The sequence below is a fragment of the Hylobates moloch genome, unplaced genomic scaffold (genome assembly GCF_009828535.3).
Source record: "Hylobates moloch isolate HMO894 unplaced genomic scaffold, HMol_V3 SCAFFOLD_3, whole genome shotgun sequence".
Lineage (NCBI taxonomy): Eukaryota > Metazoa > Chordata > Mammalia > Primates > Hylobatidae > Hylobates > Hylobates moloch.
In genome coordinates this window covers 16,624,565-16,647,627 of record NW_026652278.1, presented here as the reverse complement: position 1 = coordinate 16,647,627, position 23,063 = coordinate 16,624,565, and the positions used below count along the sequence as shown (strand labels likewise).

The 23,063-nt window shown below is 44.6% G+C and overlaps 1 protein-coding gene across 1 annotated transcript in view; it reads right to left on the bottom strand.

Moving 5' to 3' along the window:
* Positions 1–23,063, bottom strand: part of HSPA12A (heat shock protein family A (Hsp70) member 12A) — a 178,946-nt gene that overhangs the window by 145,124 nt on the left and 10,759 nt on the right. The window contains exon 2 of the mRNA XM_032176778.1: positions 19,043–19,130. Within this exon, the coding sequence (XP_032032669.1) occupies positions 19,043–19,130 (88 nt within the window). The remainder of the gene's footprint in view (positions 1–19,042; positions 19,131–23,063) is intronic.

Genomic DNA, 23,063 nt, shown 5'->3' with positions numbered 1-23,063 from the left:
TTTCTCCGAGGCCTGGAGTTTTTAGCAGCTCTAACTCCAAACTTCACAGCACCCAAATCATGTCACTGAAGGAGCGAGCAGAGAAGGTGCCATGTGGCTCATGCACCTGACTTCCTAACCTAAAGCTGGTGAGACACACAGCTCCTGAAAGCTTAACCGGCGCCGTCCTGCTGGCATGAAACAGCCCCAACATCTAATTCCGACGGTTGCAGCCGCGTGGTCTCCCTGAAAATCTGCCACTCATGATTTTTTTTAAATGGGGTTTTTCCTTCTTTTCAGGGTGACAAAAGTCTTCCTAATGAGAAATACCAGAGGGTTAAAATTGCCTGGAGCCCTCAACAGTTTCTGGTACTATGGTTTAAAAGATGACTTTTTATGCTCTGGGTTACAAAACGCTTCCAACACCTTTGCTCGGTATTGGATTGAGGCTAAGTTTATTTCTGTGGTGGGGAAATCAATCCTTAAGCTGTGTTAAAACAATCAGCAGCTCCAGTCATGACATCACGTTTCAAATCATTCTTCCTTCTTATGTATCAACTATGCTGCCGAATGTGGAAACATGAAATCTACAGTTTGCCAGAATCATCTGGATTGTTAACTCTAAGCTGTTATTTCCTAGGCAGAAAGGAAGAATCATTCTTGCAACCTATACCCCTTCCCCCACCCCACCATGAAGATTTACTTCATATTTAATTATTATTATTTTTTTACAATTAACAAAAGGAGAAACCCATTTGCTGTTTTTTTCCTGGGGATTTAGAATCGAAACTTCTACCGCCAGTGGCTTGTGATTCCACCCTCCACCCCTCGCTTCTAGAAGCTTCTGAGATCTAATTTTTTCTAACAGAGGCTTTGTCTGTAGTGAATGAGCCCTGGCTACAAAGTCAGCTTAATTAAAACAATGGCATTCCAGAGACAATAGGGAACAAGGTGCCGGCTTCTGTGCTGGGTGCTAACCCCTGGCACAGCCTTCTGCGGTGACCTTAGTGGAGCTACTCCTGATGCCGTCAAGTTCAGGGACAGGCTGGTCTTCTATTCACTCGGTTCAAGGCTCTGGCAGAGGAAATTCAGTGTGTGTGTGTGTGTGTGTGTGTGTGTGTGTGTGCGCGCGCGGGGGGGGGGGGGCATGGCATATTCATACCTATGCATAATGATCTTCTATTTAAGATTTCTCTGTGCTTCACCACCCTAGCGATGGGTGTCAGGCTGCCAATAGAATGAAGAGAAGTGGAGAATCGCAGCCATTGTTAAAATATTTCAGGCTCGTCACCCAAAACCCCCCCCCCAAAAAAACCCCTGCCTCAAGAATATGGGTCAGTCAAGATAATCTGCAAATATGAAGAATGTGGGTCAGTCAAGATAATCTGCAAAGATGAAGATTATACAAGACCGTCTCACTACTTTCCGTCCGGAAACTGAGAGCAGCAGCAGCGGTTTGGTTGCCCTGGTCAGACACCTGGCAGACATCCTGGATCATACACCACCTCCAATTAGGCGCCGATTCCTGTTACCTGACCTTACAATGACACTCTCCCCTCCAGCTTCCTCTTCCTCTCCAGTGTCTCTGCCCTGAGTTAGGAGTGATTGTTTCTCACCTGGGCAACTGCATCAGCCTCCTGTCTGGCTTCCCTGCCTCCCACCTTTCCCTGGCCACACACTGCCAGTAGGGGTCTCTCCAAATAGTAAGACACCTGACCATCTCACCCTCTCCTTGAGAACTTGGATGGTTCTCCCTGAGCTACAGAATCAAGTCTCAACTCCTCAACCTGGCATATGAGCTCTGTCACAATCAGGAACCTACAAGCCTTGGTAGGTTGTCTCTCTTGGCCCCTGTAAGATTGTGCCCCAGCCCAGGGAGGTAGACTTTGGACCTGCCCCACAGCCAGACCTACCCTGTAGTGGTGTCCCAGGTCACCTACTGGTTCTCTTCCCTGCTTTGCCCAGCTGCTTGATGCCAGTCATAATGGCAGTGATGTATGGAAGGGGGACACAGTTACCTCATAGGTTGTCTCTCTTGGACCCTGTAGGATTGTGCCCCAGCCCAGCGAGGTAGACTCTGGGCCCGCCCCATAGTCAGACTATGGTGTCCCAGGTCACCCACTGGTTCTTTTCCCTGCTCTGCTCAGCTGCTTGATGCAAACTGTAATGGCAGTGATGTATGGAAGGGGGACACAGTTACATCTCCATTTGCTGTCCCCACCAAAGAAAAGGCCACAAGCACGTCCCCACAACACACTGACACAGTGGTCTGGTGCCCCAGAGGGAAAAATGTAACTGTCAGAGATAAGAAATGTTAGGACAAGGGACATGGGAGTATATGATCCCTAAATCATGGTTCTGTTTCCATCAGTGAGTGTAAACATCAAAATCTGTCTTGGTAAGAATTTTAAATAAAAGGAAAATAACCGATGTCAAATGGTGAGAGATGTACTCCCCACATCTCAGTGTGTCTCCAGGAGCAATCATCGCACCTAAGGGCACCCTTCCTGCTTCCAGGTTTGTACCTTGACCTGCTCTGTTAACCCTTTGCAGCCCCTGTCACTCTCTGTCGCTGGATTCCTGTCTCTCTGGGCCTCTCTGTTGTTCCGTGTGTCTGTCTCCATTGGTCCCATTCTCTCTGGGACAGATGCTCCACAAGGGAAACCCTTGACTTTTCCTCTTCTTCACAAGCAGCACCCCCAAGCCCTGTGTCGCGTGACACCCTGCTTATTCACTGGTCCCCAAATCACCTGCATTTTCCCAGTTCTGAGATTCGGCCTTTGCCTTCCTTTCTGCCCCAAATGCCCATCATCCACCTGAGGAGCCCTTGCTCCCCTCTCATCTGGATGGCTCCACTTCTTAAGATTCCCTGGGTTCCCTGACCCCTACCCACGACAGGGCAGAACGGACAATTCCCCTTGCACTTTACATAGGAGGGTTCCGTGGTCTGAGTGTTTGTGTCCCTGTGAAATTCCTATGTTGAAATCTAATTACCAGTGTGCTTGTATTAAGAGGTGGGGCCTTTGAGAGGTGACTGGGTCACGAGGGTGGAGTCTTTGTGAATGGGATTAGTGCCCTTATAAAAGAGAGCTGACGGAGCTTGTTCATGTGAGGACACACAGAAGGCACCACCTATGAGGAATGAGCCCTCACCAGACACCAAATCAGTTGGTGTCTTGATTTTAGACTTCCCAGCCTCCAGAACTGTGAGCAATAAATGTCTGTTGTTTGTAAATTACTCAGCCTAAGGTATTTTGTTGCAGCAGCCTGAACAGGCTATGACAGGTGGGTAAGACTGATTCAGAGAACAATGGCAACGTGGGAAAATCGTATTACTGTAGGATATGTATACTGGAAATGCACCTTGTAAGGGAATCTGTATGTAGCCATACATGTTTGTAAAGAACTTATAGGATTTTTTGGTTTTTGTTTGTTTTTTGAGACAGCGTTGCCCAGGCCAGAGTGCAGTGGCGTCAACTCGGCTTACTGCAACCTCAATTTCCTGGGCTCAAGCAATCCTCCCACCTCAGCCTCCTGAGTAGCTGGGACTACAGGCACATGCCACCATGCCTGACTAATTTTTGTATTTTTTTTGGTAAAGATGGGGTTTCACCATGTTGCCCAGGCTGATCTCAAACTCCTAGGCTCAAGCAGTTCACCCACCTGGCCTCCCAAAGTGCTGGGATTACCAGCATGAGCCACTGTGCCCAGCCAATTTATGTGTTTTTAGTTGGTAAAAACGGGTTGTACTGAGTCAGTACCATTAGAATTAGACAAATATGACTTGATCAGCAAAATATTTTAAAAAATTAAAAATCAAGGAAAAATAAGAGACAAACAATACAGTTTCTGTACTTTGACAAACATCTTGAACAGCAACATATTGTTGACGTGAGAGTATCAAAGGGAAAGAGATTAATTTTGCCATTTTTAGGGACCATGATAGGAGTGGGAGGACAGGCGTGGAGTTCGAGATCTGTGCAGGAGACAGTCACTGTGATCACCTGGTCAGGGATGCGGTTACACAGATCCTGTGGGAGGAAGCCAGGAGTGTTACCTGCCTGCTGTTGCCACCAGTGGTATGGTCACGTGACCATGACTTTGCATCAGTTCTCAGCCCTCATTAGACGCGGCCAGTCACCACCCTCTCCTCTTCATTTGCTTTCCAGGACACCACATCCTCCTGCTTGTCTTATTCATTCCCGGCACAGCATTTCAGACTTTTTCACTGGTTGCGCCTCATTGCTGTGGCTCTAAATGTGACAATGCTCCAGGCTTTAGTCCTCAGACCTCTCATTCCCATCTACACTCTCTCCTTGGGGGATCTCTTCCGCTTTCTTCGTATTCAGTACCAACTATATGCTAATGAGTCCACGTTGACATTTCCAGTCGGAGCTCACCGTATCTCCACTTGCAGTCTAACAGGTAACTCTAATAAACAGACTCCCAGACACCTGATCTCCAAATCAGCAGGTTCCACCCCAAACCCGCTCCTCCTCCTCCAGTGGCTGGCACATCATATTGGTGACTCCACCCTTCAAAATGCCAGCATCATCCTTACTCCTCTCTTTTTCACAACCATATCCAGTCCCCAGAAATCCTATGGCCTCCCCCTGCACCCCTGCAAAATCTGTCTGCTTCTCACCCCTCCACCTTCTCCTCTAAATTCACATCTGTTCCATCTCCACCTACATCATCATAATTGCTGCCTCTCCTCTTGCCACCCCACTTCCTACCAAAGTCTATTCCCAGCATGACCTTTGGGACCTTTCAAAAATAGAAGTTCACAATGTAAGATCACGTCACTCTCCCTCTCAAGACCCTGGCTTCCCACCTCAGAGGAGAAGCTGAAGTCCTTGCTAGGGCCTATAAGGCCCTACATGGCCTCATCTCCCAGCTAAGTGGCCTCCTTGCTGGGCCTCTAACACACAAGGCACCTCCTACCTCAGGACCTTAGCACAGCCCTTCCTTCAGCCTGGGACACTCCTCCATTGGACAGCCACATGGCTTGATCACCCACCTTCCTCAGGCTGCTGCTCAGATGCCACCTTCTCAGGAGGCCTCCCCAGAATGCCTATTTTAAATTCCAACCTCATTTCTAGCCCATCTTTCTTTATTCCCCATCCAGCTTTATTTTTTCTCCATACCACTTATCATTTAACATATTCAGATTTGCACATGTACACACATACATACACTAGAATGGAAGCCCCATGAGGGCAGGGACTTGTAATTTTATCCACTGCTGCATAATGTGTAGAACTGTGCTCAGCACATGATAGATGTGAAATTATTATCTGTTGACTGGTTTGTGGTTCCACACTGATCCACCCGTGTCACTTGCCATCCTGACTGCATGAGAGGAAAGCCTGGACCTCAGGGGATGGCACGGCAAGTCACCATCTACCACAGTGGGCTGGACTCACCTGTCAACCTTCCCTGTCGGACAGGAGCTCCCACAGTGTAGGGACTATGCCCTTTACAGCTCAGAAACCCCAGAGCCTGCCAGTGGGCCTGAAAAAACAGGAGTAGGTGCTGGTTGAATTCATATAATCCAGATAATCCAGGCCTAAGAGGAATCGGAATTAAATGAGATAATATGAAACCACAAATGTGATTTAAAAGACACCTTTGTGTGCTGTGCCTATCTTCTGGTGTTCGCTAAGGCACTGACATCACTTTGTATAGAGCAGTAGTATTTCACTTTGCGTAAAGTAAGTAGTACACTTGGGTTTATCTGAGGACATGGGACATGGACAACTGAGTTTCTTCTCACATCCACACTTGCTCAAGTCTTTGTCCATATGGGAACTGTCTCTCTCTATTACTAGTGGAGGAAGCACAGGACATGCCACTATAAGCTTTGGGTTCTAGTCTTCCCTTCACACTTACCAGTCTTATGTCTGACCTTCCCTTCGGAGATCTTCAGCTTCTCCATCTGAGATTAATTCTCTTACGATAAGAGAACAACTGGCTGATGAAAACAATTCAGGAATGGCTTGTTAGAGGGGATTTGTGGTTTATGAACATGCAGAAAGCAGGAATCACCAGGACCCCCTGTGGGTTCACAGAGAAAATACTCTTTCAAGTGAATCTTGTTTCCTTCCTTGATAGGATTAAGAGACCGGTAGAAATGAGGGAGATCAAGAGTTTATGAATTTGATAAGTTCAGTGGGGTTGACATGAATTTTGTGCATGGACCATTAGATGGCTTGGGGACTGGTTGGATACTGTTCTTCAGAGGCTACAGTTTAATGTTCTCAGAGAGAGGTTCTGAATTCAGGACTTCAAGCCTCTATCCTTTGCAAAGTCCCATTGGACATTTTTATCACTGGCTTGAATGAAAATAAAGAGGCCATGTTTACTGCATTCGTGGATAGGCTGAGAACAAAGATGTCATGACCCAGGGTCAGAATTAGCATCCAAATCACTCTCACTCCTAGAATAGAAGCAATGGCCTGGACCCAAGAATATGCAATGGAAAGGGTAAGGTGGAAAGGGTAAGGTGCTATTTTTGGCACCCAAGAGCTACTTGCCCAGGTACAGAATAAGGATGGCATGGCCTAGCAGCAGAAGACTTAAAAAGGTGTGAGGGGCTTTTATTGACATGAGTCAATGGTGTGCTGTTAGTGCACCAACCACCCAACCCCAACTCACCTCTTCCACAAAAAGCTTAACTTTGTCTGAGGTTATAGTACAGAATCACATCCACAAGTTTGAAGTGAACATCCCACTGTGTTCAGTGCTAGTCTGATGGTTCCAGGGACCACGTTTTAAAAGGGATGTGAAATGAACAATCCAAAAATAAAATTAAGAAAACAATTCCCTTTACAATAGCATCACAGGAATAAAATATTTAGGAATGCATTTAACAAAAGCAGTGAAAAATTTATTCTCTGAAAACTACAAAACACTGTTGAAAGACATTAAAGAAGACAGATTAGTAATCCAGGTTCATGGATGAGAAGATTTTTAATACTGTTAAAATGGCAATACCCCCCAAATTGATTTACAGTCTCAACATGGTCCCCACATTCACAAAGAAATGCAAGGGACGCAGAATAAACAAAACAATTTTGAAAAAGAACAAAGTTGGAGGACTCACACTTTCTAATTTCAAAACTCACTACAAAACCACAGTGATCAAGATAGTGTGGTACTTGTATAGGGCTAGACAGACAGATCAATGGAATAGAATTTCAGAGTCCAGAAATAAACCCTCACATGTACAGTCAATTGCTTTTTGACAAGGGAGTGAAGACAATTTAGTGGGGAAAGAATAGTCTTTTCACTAAATGGTGCTGGGACAACTGGATATCATGTAAAACAATGAAGTTGAACCCCTACATCACACCATATACAAAAATGAATTCTAAATGGACAAAAAGCCGAAACGTTAAGAGGTAAAACCATAAAACTCTTGTGAGAGGAAAGAAGAAAATACAGATATAAGTCTTTGTGGCATTGTTAGCAATGGCTTCTTAGATATGCCACCAAAACCACATGCAACAAGAAAAATATGGATAAGCTGGACTTAATAAAAATTAAAAACCTTCATGCTTTGAAGCATGACATCATCAAGAAGGTGAAAAAGCAACACACAAAGGGAAAAAAATTTGCAAATAATACATCTGATAAGGGAGTTGTATCTAAAATATATAAAGAACTCTTACAAATCAATAAAAGACATAACCCAATTTAAAAATGGACAAAGAACCTGAACAGATATATCTACAAAGAAGATATACAAATGTCCACTAAGTATGTGAAAAGATGCCAGCATCATAAGGTATCAGTGAAATGTCAACCCAAACACAATGAAATACCACTTCACACCCAGAAGGATGACTATAATCAAAAAGACAGATAATGCCAAGTGTTGGAAATGATGTGGAGAAATAAGAACCCTCATACACTGTTGGTAGGAATACAAAATGTGTACCCACTGTGGAAAACAGTTTAGCAGTTCCTCAAAAGGTTAAATATAGAGTTACCACATGCCCTAGCAATTCCACTCCTAAGATATACCCGAGAAAAGCAAAAAAATACGTCCACACACAAACTGGTCCATATCAACATTATTCATAAAAGCCCCAAAAGGAAAACAACCCAAACACCCATCAACTGACTAATGGAAAAACCATGATCTATCCATACAATGGGATATTATCATTATCCAGCTATAAGAAGTGAAGGACTGGCCGGGTGCAGTGGCTCACACCTGTAATCCCAGCACTTTGTGTTTTGTTGTTGTTGTTGTTGTTGTTTGTTTGTTTTGTTTGCTCTGTTGCCCAGGCTGGAGTGCAGTGGTGCGATCTCAGCTCACTGCAGCCTCCACCTCCCAGTTCAAGCAATTCTCCTGCCTCAGCCTCCGGAGTAGCTGGGACTACAGAAGCACGCTGCCACACCCAGCTAATTTTTGTATTTTTAGTAAAGACAGGGTTTCACCATGTTGGCCAGGATGGTCTTGATCTCTTGACCTTGTGATCTGCCTGCCAAAGTGCTGGGATTATAGGCGTGAGCCACCATGCCCGGCCAATCCCAGCACTTTGGAAGGCCAAGACAGGCAGATCATTTGAGCCTAGGAGTTTGAGATTAGCCTGGGCAACATGGCAAAACCCTATCTCTACAAGAAATACAAAAATTAACTGGGTGTGGTGGTGCACACCTGTAGTCCTAGCTACTGGGGGACTGAGGTGGGGGAATCACTTGGGCCTGGGAGGTCGAAGCTGCACCACTCCACTCCAGTCTGGGTGGCAGGGTGAGACCTTGTCTCAAAAAAAGCCATAAGTAAATAAATTAAAAAAAATGAAGTGGCCGGGCATGGTGGCTTATGCCTGTAATCCCAGCACCTTGGGAGGCCTAGATGGGAGGATCACTTGAGCTCAGTAGTTCAAGACCAGCCTGGCCAACATGGTGAAACCCCATCTCTACTAAAAATACAAAAAATTACCAGGGTGTGGTGGCTCGTGCCTGTAGTCTCAGTTACTTGGGAGGCTGAGGCAGGAGAATTGCTTGAACCTGGGAGGCAGAGGTTGCAGTGAGCCTAGATCATGCCACTGCACTCCAGCCTGGGTGACAGAGTGAGATGCCATCTCAGAAACAAACAAACAAAGTACTGATACATGCTACAACATGGATGAACCTTAAAAACATTATGCTAAATGAAAGAAGCTATAAAAGAACACATCCTATATAATTCCATTTATAAAAAATGCCCAGAACAGGTGTATCTATAGTGACTAAAAGCAATTGGTGGTTTCCCAGGGCTGGGATTGGTGGGGGAAACGAGGAGTGGCTGCTGCTAACGGGTATAAGGGTTTCTTTTTGGGGTGATGAAAATGTTCTAAAATTGATCATGGTGATGGTTGCACAATTCTGTGATACACTAAAAATCATTGAATTATAAGCTTTGAGTGAATTGTACAGCATGTGAATTATAGCTCAATAAAATTGTTATTGAAAAAGAAGGATACGAACAAACTGGATCTCAGAATGAAAACAGGCTGTGACACCACATCCCAGGCAGAAAAGCTGAAGAAGGCAGGAATACAACAGAAAGGCTCCCGGGGAGAAGCCACCTACAGATGTGTGAAGGGCTGTCACACGGAAAGGGAATTCCATTCTCTGTGTGGCCCCGAAGTCAACTCTGCTCCTCTGTCTGGACCGCACATGCCCCACCCTCACACATACCCAATAACTCCTATGCACCTTCACAGCTCAGCTTTCCCGTCACCTCCCAGGGAATCCTCCCTCCCCCCACCTCCACCTTCATCTCTGCTGTCCACCTTCACAGCACCACATTCCTTGCCTTCATCTCACTTCCATCTGTCATAACATATTTATTTAATTATTGGATGACAGTCTGAGAACCTTGATAAATTACTGGCTCCACCAATGGAGCCATTGGCTTTCACTCACCAGAACTTATCAATGTGCCTGGCAAATAGGAGGTGCTTAGTAAGTATTTCTTGAATGAATGAATGAATGAATGAATGAATGAATGAATGAAACATAAAAGCCAGAAACTACAAGCAGATCCTCTAAGAAAAGTTTCTGAGAATCTGAGCCATCTACAGATGCATGAGTGTCATTGCCCCTGCCTGCATGGGAACTGATAGACGACACGGATGTCACAGAAGTACCAAAGGGAAGGGCAAATGGGGTTGTTTTTCCTTCTGTTTTAAAATCTCACAAACAGTTCACATACACTGGAAAATTCCTAAAAAGCAGATAAATAATCAAATCAAATCACCCATAATTTCTCTACTGTGTGATACCCTCAGTTAATGTGTAGCCTTCTGGAGTTGGGCTATGTAGCATTTCCTTATATGGACAGAAAATACTTGAATGAATGGGGGACTATATGGCTCTTTGTACATTTCACAGCCTTTAATCATAACTCACACTTCTTGGATGCTTAATCTGTGCCAGGCGCCATGTTAAATACTTGACATGCATTTGAGTCTCCTAAAATCCAATGAGGCAGATACTTAGTATTCACATTTCATATTACAGATGGGGAAACTGGGTGTTAGAGGAATCACGTCATTTGCTCGAGGTCATAGACTAGTAAGTGGCAAGCCCGATTCAGATCCCAGCAATCTGACTCCAGAAGCCAGCAGGGGTTCCGCAGATGTTGGCTGAATGAATCACTGAATTAATGAATGTGTGCTCAGCCACCCACACTAGGGAAAAACTGAGCTGCGCTTAACCAGCTAGTTGGCTGTTGTCTTTCAAATGCTCTAGAATATCATTAATACCTTCAGGGGTCACAATATCCTAAGGCTAAAAAAGAGACATCTTGACAACATAAGGAGCCTTCTTTGGCTCCAACTTCCCCCACCGCTGGAGAGGTCTTCCTCAAGGGGGAGCCTCAAGCACCTCCTTGGATAAGGCTCTCCAAGAACTCCTGTGTCCAGGCTTCTGTCACCCATGGAGTCGTCCGCAGGGCTCGCCCTTGCTGGCAGAGCCCCTGCTGGGCTACTCCCGGCCACTGCCTCACACCAACTACAGCCGATTGGCACCTGCGGCCACTGTGATGCTGCCGCATCCACTTTGGAGGTGCCGGTGCTACCTCTCCTGCTGGTACAGACACCGCCAGTGCTGGTGCCACCACCACCACGTGAGTGTCACCAACACTGCCAGCGCCGGGCTCACCGCTGCTGCCATGTCACTGGAGCCACCAACTCACAACACTGCAGGGCCAGCGCAGTGGCGGGGATGAGTGAAGCCCTCTGGGTGTTGTTTGCTCAAGTCCCACTCAGTCTGAAGGCAGATGTGGGACAAACTGGGTGACAAGACACCATGAAGTGCTCCGAACTGCCCCTCTTCTCCAAATAAAGCTTCATTCTGGACTATTCGGGGATGCCCAAGGGACAGAACTTAGTCCCTCAGGTAAACAGATTCCTGGATAGCCCCACTCATGTTCCCAAGACGCCTCTAAATTCTCTGCGGCGGACGGTGGAAGCCAAGTTGCGAGCTGCTGTCCGCCCAACCCTTCCCCTGCTGCATATAGATGTGACCAATTGTGTTCCTTTGTCCTGCGACTGGGAAGCTTACAGGCATTTGTAAATTTAAAATTCAGTAAGACCTCGTGGTACGCATGTGTGATCCAACTTTACCCCTGACTTTGCCCTAGTTTCTTTTCAGTCCTGTTTCTCAAATGTATTGTTCTTATTATGTTGTTATACCTCTGCCTTGAAAGCCCCTTTTGAAATAAGACAGGCATTTATAAAATAAAAGGAAGAGCTGGAATAAGAACTTATGGATACATACTTTAAAAAGTTCATTTCCAAATGTGGTATGTTTCATTAGCGGTTTTTCTCTGCAGACTTCAAACAAGCAGGAAATCTTCACCAAATGACTTGGCAGTTCCAGGTGAAAAACAGAACTCTCAAAAAGCTTTACTGCATGTGAATTACAGAATGACTGTTCACCTCCTGGCCTGTGATAGACAGGCAGTAAGGACATGGCTGCAAGGCATGGCCCTGGCAAAGCTGGCATTCAGGACCCCCAACCCTTTCTACCTCTCCATCTCCTTCAGCCCAGACTCCTTTCTTAAAGGGCACCCAGCTTCCTGCACTGTCCTGGGTAGACCATAACAGATGAAGTCATGTTAAGATTTAAAGCTGTAACTCGATGCATGCTTCACAGTTAGTCGCCTTGCAGAACCCCAAAGGCAGGACCACCTATGTAATCTGCTGGGCCCAGCATGAAACAAAAATACAGGACCCCTCGTTCATGGTATTAAGAATTTCAAGATGGTGACAGCAGAGCATTAAACCACGTGCAGGGCCTTGTGTGACCGCACAGGTCACAAGTCCGAGCTGGTCCTGCATCAAGGACACACAAAGGCACACTTTAGAAAATTACTTTTATATACACAACCACAAATTCTGATTTTTATGGAAGAACAATAAATAGTTGCAAATATTTAAAAAAAAAACACAAATTTTCAACCACATTCCATTCCATTCTCGCAGAAACACCAGATGCCTCAGCTCTGCCATTTGTTTCACTTTGGTGCAAAAGTGTGAGAAACAATGTTGTAATTTTTACTGTGTTTCCATCCAAGCCTCCACATGCTGTCAGAATGTTGCATTTTTAAGAGAGAAGTTTGGAAGGGGTGACCAGATTGCATATGCCCGATATATTTTGGCTGTGTCCCCACCCAAATCTCACCTTGAATTGTAATAACCCCCACGTGTCAAGGGCGGGGCCAGGTGGAGATAACTGAATCATGGGGGCAGTTTCCCCCATACTGTTCCCATGGTAGTGAATAAGTCTCATGAGATCGGACAGTTTTATAAATGGGAGTTCCCCTGCACAAGCTCTCTTTCCTGCCGCCATGTAAAAAGTCCCTTTGCTCTTCCTTCATCTTCCACCATGATTGTGAGGCCTCCCCGGCCATGTGAAAATGTGAGTCCATTAAACCTCTTTCCTTTATAAATTACCCAGTCTTTTGTATGTCTTTATTAGCAGCACGAGAACAGACTAATGGATACCACAGCAAAGCAGGAAGGGGTAAGACAGCCGTGGGCATAAGAGGTTCTCAAAGGATGGGCAGGATTTGGCAAGGCCAAGAGGAAGGGCTCCGGGAAGGGGAGCCAAGGCGCAGACAGAGAAACATGGAGCAGAACCGGTGAGGGGGCAAGAAGAGGGTCACCCAACAGGCCAGGTGGGGCGGGCTCACCGAGGGCCACTGAGTTACTTCATAACAATACATAAGAACCCTTTTAAAGTTCTAGAATCTGATTTTAAAACACAGATTTTGTGTTCATATAGGGTAAAATAAATGTGACTTACTCAATGTCAAATGGGCACTTGTATATAAATGACACGAACTTTTTCCCTCTACAAGCAACAGCATGATAATAGAATCCAAAGGGTACACAGGAGGACTGACAGCTTGAATTATCTTAGCAAACCGTCATCCAGCTCTCCCAATCTCATGGCTGCCTCTGAGCTCTAGCAGAGCCTTTTGGGTTTGTGTTAAGGCCGTTCTCAGTGTTGGGTCGTTAGTCAGTCTTACCCGAAACACACTGCCCAGCACATTCCAGGAGGGCGTTATGGGCACTGGTGGGTGCTCCTGGCAAAGAACAAAACTCGTGTTCACCACCATTAACAAGCTCAGCCTCCAGGGACTGAATGATGAGGAATCACACATGAACAAAGTAGGACTTGTCATCTTCCTACCTGAGACAACACACATGGAAAAACTCAAGAACACTATTCTAGCCAGGCATCCTCCTCCTCCAATGGGCCTTCTGACTCAAATGTACTCTATGACACACCATGGCAGAACTTCAAGAGCTTAGAGGTTTGTCTTTAGAAACATGTAGGCCAAGATACATGCTACCATCTACTTTACAAGGAATATAGATTAACAGAGAATTTAAAGTCAGAGAAACCATGTAACACACGTATATTCCTCCAGACTGCAACTGATTCTTTCTCCGCCTGCCTCTCTTGCTGTCTTTATACAGAAAATATATGTGAATTTATGCATATATATACATATTGTTAATTTATGTGCATGGATGTGTAGATGTATATGTATATGCTACACATGTATATTAAATATGCATATATGGGCTGGTTGTGGTGGCTCACATCTGTAATCCCACCACTTTGGGAGCAAAGGTGGGTGGATTACTCGAGCCTAGGAGTTTGAGAACCAGGCAACAGGGTGAAACCCCATCTCTACAAAAAAATACAAAAATTAGCCAGATGTGGTGGTGCATGCCTGTAGTCCCAGCTACTTGGGAGGCTGAGCTGGGAGGATCCCTTGAGCCTGGGAGGTCAAGGCTGCAGTGAGCCATGATCATACCACTGCCCTCCAGCATGGGAGACAGAGCAAGACCCTGTCTCAAAAAAATAAATGCATATATGTACATATATACTATATACATATATATATATAAAAGCCTATCTAAATATGCATATATTATAGGTATATGCATATATATATAAAGAGCAAGAGGGGCAGGGAGAGGATATGTACATATATACATATATATTAATATATACTACAGTACAATTCAATTCCATCTTATTAAATCCAGTCAGCACTTAGAGTCTCCGCCATGTGCTGGCCCAAGGATAAGCACTAGAACACAAAGTTATGAGTGTCACCAACCTCGAGGAGCTCACCGTCTAGAGAAGACACACTGAAAACGAAAATGCCCCTCCTATCACCATGCTGGCTACTTATAATGGGAGGTAGTTGGTTTGGTGGTTCTGTATTGATGGTGGCCAATAATGTGGGTTGAGTCATGCTGGCTGGGTTCACGTCCCAGCTTCACCACTTTGAAACTGTATGACATCCAACGTGCAACTTGAGCTGCAGCGTCCTTGTTGGTAAAATACAGTCATGCACTGCATGATGACATTTTGGTCAACGACAGACAACTTATATGACTGTGGTCCCATAAGATTATAATATTGTATCTTTACTGTACCTTTTCTATGTTTAGATATACAAGTACTTGCCACTGTGTTACAACTGCCTACAGCTTCAGTACAGTAACATGCTGTACAGGTCTGCAGCTTAGAAGCAACAGGCTATCCCGCATATAATAGCTTAGGTGTGTGGTAGGCTATATCATCTAGGTTTGTGCAAGTACACTCTATGATGTTCACACAATGATGAAATTGCTTAATAACGCATTTCTCAGAACATACCCCTGTCAATAAGCAACGCATGACTGTATCTATAATAGTGGCCTCTTCATAGGGTGGCAGGGCTTAAATGATATAACAAGTGAAAGCACTTAACACTTACTGGAACCAAAAGGCACTCAGTGAAAGGAAACCATCATCGCTACCAGTATTGTCGTTATTGACAAGAACATCAAGTTCGACAGTCGGGGGCACAAAAGAGAAAAAGGTCAATCTAACTTGGGAGGTGTCAGGAGAAGCTCTGTGGAGGTGATGACATGGAGTTGAATCTTTCCTAATAGCATGTGTTTGGCAGGGGAACAAAAGGAAGAAAAGGCATTCATTCCAAGGATAAGAAAGGTTTATTCAAAGGCCCTGTGGCATGAAACACCCTACCATGTCCAGAGGATGGTCAGCAGATCAGCACAACCAGAGTGAGGGTTCAACGTAAAAGAGAAGCCAGAGCCAGATCTCGAAGGGCCAAAAAAAGCCCTTAACAATGGAATAACAAAATCAAATTGTCCTTTGAGAAGGGTTAGGTAATATTCAACTGAACATAATTCTACCTTTCCGGGGTCACCATCGCGATGATCAGCGATCATGAATACTACTGGAGTCTATCAATGCCACGAAACAGAAAGCCTGTAATTCACATGTTCTTTCCTCTGTTCACAAGTCTTCAAAAGGTTTTTGTTTTAGTGACTAATTGGCTTATTTTTCCACAATGATTTAGTTGCTGAGGAAGGTTTTCTTCACCACTAATCTCCTCCAGAATGATTTTAAAATACTCATCTTCCTAACCACGAGGAAAATCTTAAGTGGTCACTTTTTAGCACTCAAAAGGGCCGCATGACAACTGTTCACCCTCAAAGTGCGCAAACAGCAATTGCAGCTGTGCAGGTCAGGACTCCGAGTCGGAGGTGAGTGTGCGAGGCAGAGACAAGATAGGCGTTAGAACCGGAAATAGAAGAGAGCTCAGAATAAAAGCAGTGTGAGTAAACAACAGTGTACAAGAGCAGCAAGAAAGACAAAGAAGGTCACCAAAGAGGAAAAAGAACGCGTGATACGGTCTGAAAGGGACAGAAAACAGGATAGGACAAAAATGCGAAGGGGTTGTTTGTTTTTTTGTTTTTCTGTTTTTTTTTTTTTTGAGACAGAGTCTCGCTCTGTTGCCAGGCTGGAGAGCAGTGACATGATCTTGGTTCACTACAACCTCCACCTCCCCAGTTCAAGCGATTCTCCTGCCTCAGCCTCCCGACTAGCTGGGACTACAAGCACGTGCCACCACACCCAGCTAATTTTTGTACTTTTAGTGGAGACGAGGTTTCACCATGTTGGCCAGGTCTCAATCTCTTGACCTCGTGATCCGCCTACCTCAGCTTCCCAACGTGCTGGGATTACAGGTGTGAGCCACCACGCCTGGCCGCAAAGGGTCTTTTCAGGGAAGTCAGTGGCAGAAGAGGTCTGAGAAAGTTTGGGACAGTCAACTAAACTGTTTTGAATACCTCTAGATGAATTTGCTCACTCATCATTCAGGAGGTCAGCCTATTGGTCAATTCTATTAATTCTCCTTTTGCAAATATGTCCTGTGCACCTTCCATGCCAGGTGCTGAAGATTCAGAGCTGAATCAGTGTCCAGTCTCTGCCTTCACTCAGTAGCTCACCTGCTATCAGGCAAAAAAAATAACTTGGCACGCAGAACAGCGCATGGTCTCCAACCTTCAAGAACTCATGACAGCAGGGAGAGAATTCACTGCTACTGAGCACCTGATACATGCCAGGTATTGTCCTAGGTGTGCTTATTTATGCCATCTTACTTAATCTAACCTTCCTTTGATAAAATCAACAGGCATCAACAATCTGTTTTGCTGGCCCCCATTTTCACTGTTCCGTATTAGAGAAAACAGAGGCAGCGGGTGGGAAAGAGGTCATGAGACAAGGAAAGAAAGCTGAAAAACCGAAGTTTCAGATGCCCTTTCTTTTACACACCCCTCGTTTCCCGAACTGTCACCTGAGGATTGGGTCTGAGATTTTCATAAAACAAACATTGCTTTTTCCAGTTCACTTTTTCCCTTTAGTTTAACACAACATTGGCCGCAAATGCCCATGGATTAATTCTGTCATTCCTTGGCTAATAGGCCCATAACATGTTCCGTCTGTTCGCGTGCGTTTGTGTGTGCTCAAGTGCTAGTGCGTCCAATTCAGACACAACTAGAGAGTACCGTCATCCCTGCAGGAACTGCCAGTTCGTCAAATCCAAATCCTGGACACAGATGTCCTGTCATTGCCATAGGACTGCTTCTTTGTGTGGTAGCTGCTGCAGCCTGGGGGAGCTGAGAATTAATGGTATTTTGCTCAAGTCGTTAAAAACAAAACAAAACAAAGAAACAAGATAATCATGCCAACCCATAATGTGGAACTACAACTTAGCAAGCATTTTATGGTCAACTGAGAAGTTCAAAGAACATGATAGAAAGAGTTAAAGCAAGCATGGAAAAGAGCAAAATCTCAACCAATCACTCTTTGTTTCTCAGACAATAATTTTTCTCCCGAAAAACCAATTCAGATCAATAAATTTATTTATTGAGCACCTACTATGTGACAGGCACTGTCTATCCCATTGAATATTACATAATTTGTTTTCACTATGGTCTTTTATTATTTCCAATATTTAAAGCATTGATCGGGATGCTTTCATGGTTTTCTTCTTAAGCAATTTTATTATTATGTCTCCAGAAGTTTAACACTTTCAGGGCTACACAGAGTTTTCTGTGTTTTTGTTTTGTTTTGTTTTGTTTTGTTTTCTTCTTACTGTTGTTTTTCACCTAAAGCATTCCCTTTCTTTTCCTACTGTCTGATTTTTACGGAGGAAAAAATCTAGCATCTGGGGTCTGAGACCACTTGAAACGTCTGGGCTGGGGATTGCTAATGGCCTCCCAGAGATAACCCAAATTGCTGATTTAGCGAAGCCCATTCTTGACCTTGACACAAGACAAGACAGGCAAAGGGAAAGGACTTGGGAGGCAGCAGTAAAAGAAAAAGGATCATAGAAGCGCTCAGATCTCGCCAGGCCCCTCCCCCATTCAGCAAACACCTGGCTGAGTTGGAAAACATGACCAGCCCAACCTTCCTATTGGCTGCAATTGAAGCTGTCAGTTCTCGGCTTGTCACCGGTTGCACTGGGAGGCCCCAGGCAGCCACAAGAGCCCTAATTAGGCAGAAATGACACTTCTACAACTGACCTGCCAGGACCTTTGGCAAACCATTTAACATCATTAGTTAACATGTTTTAAAAGTGTGAATGTAAATGAACAGCCAGTGGCTTTCAATGGAGTTTGTCGGTGGCATCTCCCCCTCCCTTTCTCAGTCTTTCTCTTTTTACATGAATAGTCCACTTGTTTTCTCCAGAATTGGAGGGAGGCACCGAAGAAGAAGAAGGAAGAGGACCAGTCCTCTGAGAGGAGAGACATGTTAAGGCAAAAACAAGCCCAGAAGAGCGAGAGGCCATCTCTTCCTGCCTTTGTATGGGCCCTCACAGAGCCAGTCTCCCAGGGCCACCAGAGCAGGGCAGGAAGACAGCATGAGGCCGGCAGGCTACCTGGATGCTAGGTCCACGATCTGTGCGTGTGACTGTGGCCAGCGACGATTCTAGGCTTTGGATAGGTGGGAAACGAATTTGTTTCCTGACTCAAGGGTGCCTCTGAAATTCTCTCAAACCTCTTCCCATTTGCTGGTATTCTGAACAAGCAGGTGCAGCAGTGGCTTGGCAAACATCTTACACGTGCAGAAGTTTAAACGTCCCAGTTTTAAATGTACCTAGTCCCTCTCGAGAGGAATGAGGTTCTGGGGCAGTTATTTCGGATGCCAGTTTGATACTTACACACATTAGTTCATTTCCTACCTGAAGCGGCTATTTCCCACCTTGAATCACACTTCATTTTGTTCTTTGCTTTACACCCACAGAATCCGTACACGCCAACACTCTCCATCTGTAGGAGGGGGGAAAAGAGTTGCACTGTGAAAATGTCGCTTTGTTTCCATGTTGCTCTTAAGTCGCGTACTCGTGCTGGTTGACAGTTTGAAGAGGCAGCACCCGGCAGGAGGGAAGCAAAGATTTAGGTAGGCGCAGAGGAGCTGGGTCCCTGGCAGGCCTGTGCACTTACCACCTACTTGTTGTGTGGCCTTGGGCAAGGTGCTTAGCCCTGAGTCTCAGATGTTTTCATCTGCAAGACAGAGATAATGCCTTACTACATCAAGAAAGAAAAATAGATGGAAAATCACAAAAACTGGGAAGCGTTGTGTGCACGTAAGGAGTCGTGGAGACACAAGAGCTGCCAAAACTGAGGAACCAGGCCCGGTTCTCTCTCCATTTACCTTGAAGAGATGACACTGAGACTCTGTCCTCTGGTTCCCCAAGGGACACTTGACAGAGCCAATATACCACCAGCCCATCCCAGGGTACTGCCCGTCCTCTCCCTCCACTCCTGCTTATTCTTAAAAGGGCTGTAGATATTACAAAGACAAGCGCCTGGGTGTAAAACAAATTCCTAGAACCCACAGTTATATTAGCTATTCATTCCCTCTGCTGGGTCCTAAACAGTACAAGAGGAAAAGCATGTCTTGTTCACCTGTGGATTTCTAGAAGCCCCGCGAACGCAGATGGGTACACGGTAGATGCACAATACATGTTTGCTAGTTGGAATGCAAGAATTCAGCTTCCACACATGTGCCAAAAGCAGTCAGGAGTGTGTGCTTTAAAAAGGTAGCACAGATTCTAAATTTGGAGAGTTTTACTCGTCCCTGAATTAAAGATGAGTAAAATCAAGCAGGCGGTGTGTGGTGGAGAATGCCTGTGAGTAGTCATGAGAGAGGAGTGAAAGAAAACAATCTTAGTTTGGGGCAGAAAGAGAGTGAAAATGCTGGAAAATGTCCTTAATAACAGTAAATGGGGAAAGAGAAAACGGCTCATCATGATGGGGCATTTAGTGCTTTTAAGCTAAATACCTCAGCATATTAAGCAAATAGAGAAAAGCCAGCTAGAAGATGTCAGCAAATTGAACCGAACAGTGCTCAGAAAGCCCATAGGAGGTGTCTGTTTTTGACCCCTTTTCCCATCACATGCCTGGGCCCAGGCTGGTTGTTTAGTGTTGCATCTCCTCTCCAGCTGCGGAGCTTATTGAAAAGCTCTTGCTCCCTGCCTGGTTTTGGCACATTTTCTGCAGGTGCCTCCTACTGTGGCCACAATGGGCTGCTAGGGAGGTTTAGACCTGTCAACAGCTACAGGGGAGGGGGTGGCAGTGGTGGAGGGAGCACAGTCATTGTCTTAAAGGGCCAGTGACATTGTGTGCCGCCACGGAGCCTGCAGCACTGGCACCTGCTAATGAGATGAACCCTTTCTCCCACTCTCTTTCTCTCTTTAATGATTTAACTAGATCGCTTTGGTTCCTTTCTGGAAGGGGAATTGCTCCATTGATCATATAAAGTAATTGCCTGTAAAACATTGCTCTGCAACAACTACTACTTCCCTGGCTGAAAATGTCACAGCAATTGAAAAGCTCTTAGCCCCCTTCAAGAATGAGGTTGCAGAAGAGAACAGTCTTTGCATACATCCCCAAGTATTTGTGTGCTCCCGGAGTTACAAATTTTTGGTGTGACTGGTGGATTTTTAAGACACAGAATTTCTTCCCTGCTGTATGGTATGATTTTTGTGTAAGATTGTGGTAAACTAACCGAACACACACACACACATACACACACACACACACAAACTCCTTCAACCCTAAAATTACATCTATTTGTTCAGAGAAAGAAATTCTTTTCTTCATCACCCATGCCATTCTTCTCTGAGAGCCCATGAATTTGGAGGGACACTCATATAGGTCCAGTGTGATTTGGGGAAGGGTCTTCGTTTTTCCTTACAGAAGTAGACACTATCTTTATCTAGGAGGTAGCAGGGGCCTTGGTTTGGGAAGGAGGAATTGATGCCTTAATTGTTTAGGATTTGCTGATTTTTCAGACCTGTCACTTGGCGGCGGCAGTGACACACTGTGGGAACGGGGACCACACACTTAAGGACTTTCCATAAATAGCTTTATTAAATAGTCATTGCCACACCAATGTGAAGGAGTAATTCACCTGGGGATAAATCACTTTGTCACAGACACGAACCTGCCGGCAAAATAAAAAACTCTTAGTGATGGTTTCATTTTCCTCCGACAGGTGAAAGCGTAAATTTATATCTAAATCAGAGAGAAACCTTTTTCAATTCAGTTGGTGGGAAGGGCCACTTACGACATGCCATGCTGCCCGCTACCAATCTGGGAACAAAGCTCAGGTGAATCACCTGTCATCAGGATAAGCCATGGATATGGTTCTTCTAGCTGATGAAGTAAAAGCAGTAGACATGCCTATTATTGCAGTTTTATAAAAAGGCAAAAACATCTGCCCACTTACTGACAAAGAGCACAGAGAATTGAGCTATAAAAAAGACCATTTATGGCAATAAATCTGAAAAAGCCGTAGAACTTTGTGCAGCTAAACCCTCTGAAAGGTCATGGTACAACTTCCGTAGCTGAACGTATGTGCAGCATTTTTTTTTTCTTAGAATTTAGAGACTGGGGATTTTAGATTTTAAAATATTTTAATACTATCAGAATATACATGACATCCAGCTAGGGCAATAACACATACTATACCAAAATACACTGTATATAATAAAAGGTATTTTCCTACCTATAATAAAAGGTATTTTTCTACCTATTTAGTAAAAAGAATGCAAAAAAAAATTCTTTAAATCTAAGCCCATTAAATAAACTGATTCCTGAATATGAAGAATTATGTTGACAGTCTTTTAAACAGGAATTTAAATGTGTTTCTATTTGCTCATACTGACAGGGCTTTTTAAAAAAAAATTTTGCCTGTAAAGTGACACATATAATTAGAGGTTTAATTTGATAATATAGAACTAAATAAAATATGAAACTAATAACCCCAAAAGTTCTGCCTGGCTCTGAGTCCCTTAAATAAAAACAAAGATTTATATACTGTCATGGGAAACAGATAGTAAGTGGTAAATTACTCCACACAATTTCTAGTAGCTTTGCCTATTTGATCGGTGGTCAAGGCAGAGGAAAGTGGGTTGAATTAAGCCCCTGCATCCAAGAAGAGAAGAGCTTGGACTATCGAGGCTGGAAACAGAAACCCCATTCGTACAGAGCAACACAGCAAGCCAGGGTGTGATGGGAGGGCCCGGGAGGTGGCATTCCGCGTGGGAGGGAGGCGGGGGTTGCTGGCCTGCTGCTGGTCCTCAGGCTGAGTGTCCTCTGCATGAACTCCCAGAGTGAGAGTGTGCGTGGACAGTTTTAACACCGTTTCACCATATTTCTGGAGGGGGGAAAAACAGAACATTTGAAGTGGAGAAAAACAAGCCAAACAAACACATCATCAGTGGAATGAATGTCAAATCTGACAGCAGCCACAGGACTGGTTTCACTTCTGCATGTCCCTTTTTGGTTTATTTGTACCTGATGCAAGAGGTCTGCCTAGAATTCCAAAGTTCAGAGGCAACAAAATTATGCTTTACATCTTATTCTTCACGTGGATCTCCATAGCACATTTTAAACCATCTGACTTCACAAGGTACAATTAAGCCTTTAGTTAAGTTTGTCTTAACTTCATACAAAAGAGGGTTTGTAAAGATGCTGGGGCTTGCATTAAAAAAATAAAAGACTGCATTTTTAAAAATGTTGCCTTATTCCTCTGTCAAGGCACAGCCGGTTAAATGCACAGAGAGATGAGAATTATAACCCGGGCTAATACGTGATTGTTCTGAGCAATAACTGCTAAATTCTTCATAATTCAGGTTTGTCAACTTATTTATGTAGTGAGAGACACACACATTTCAACCTGAGCACCTTATGTAC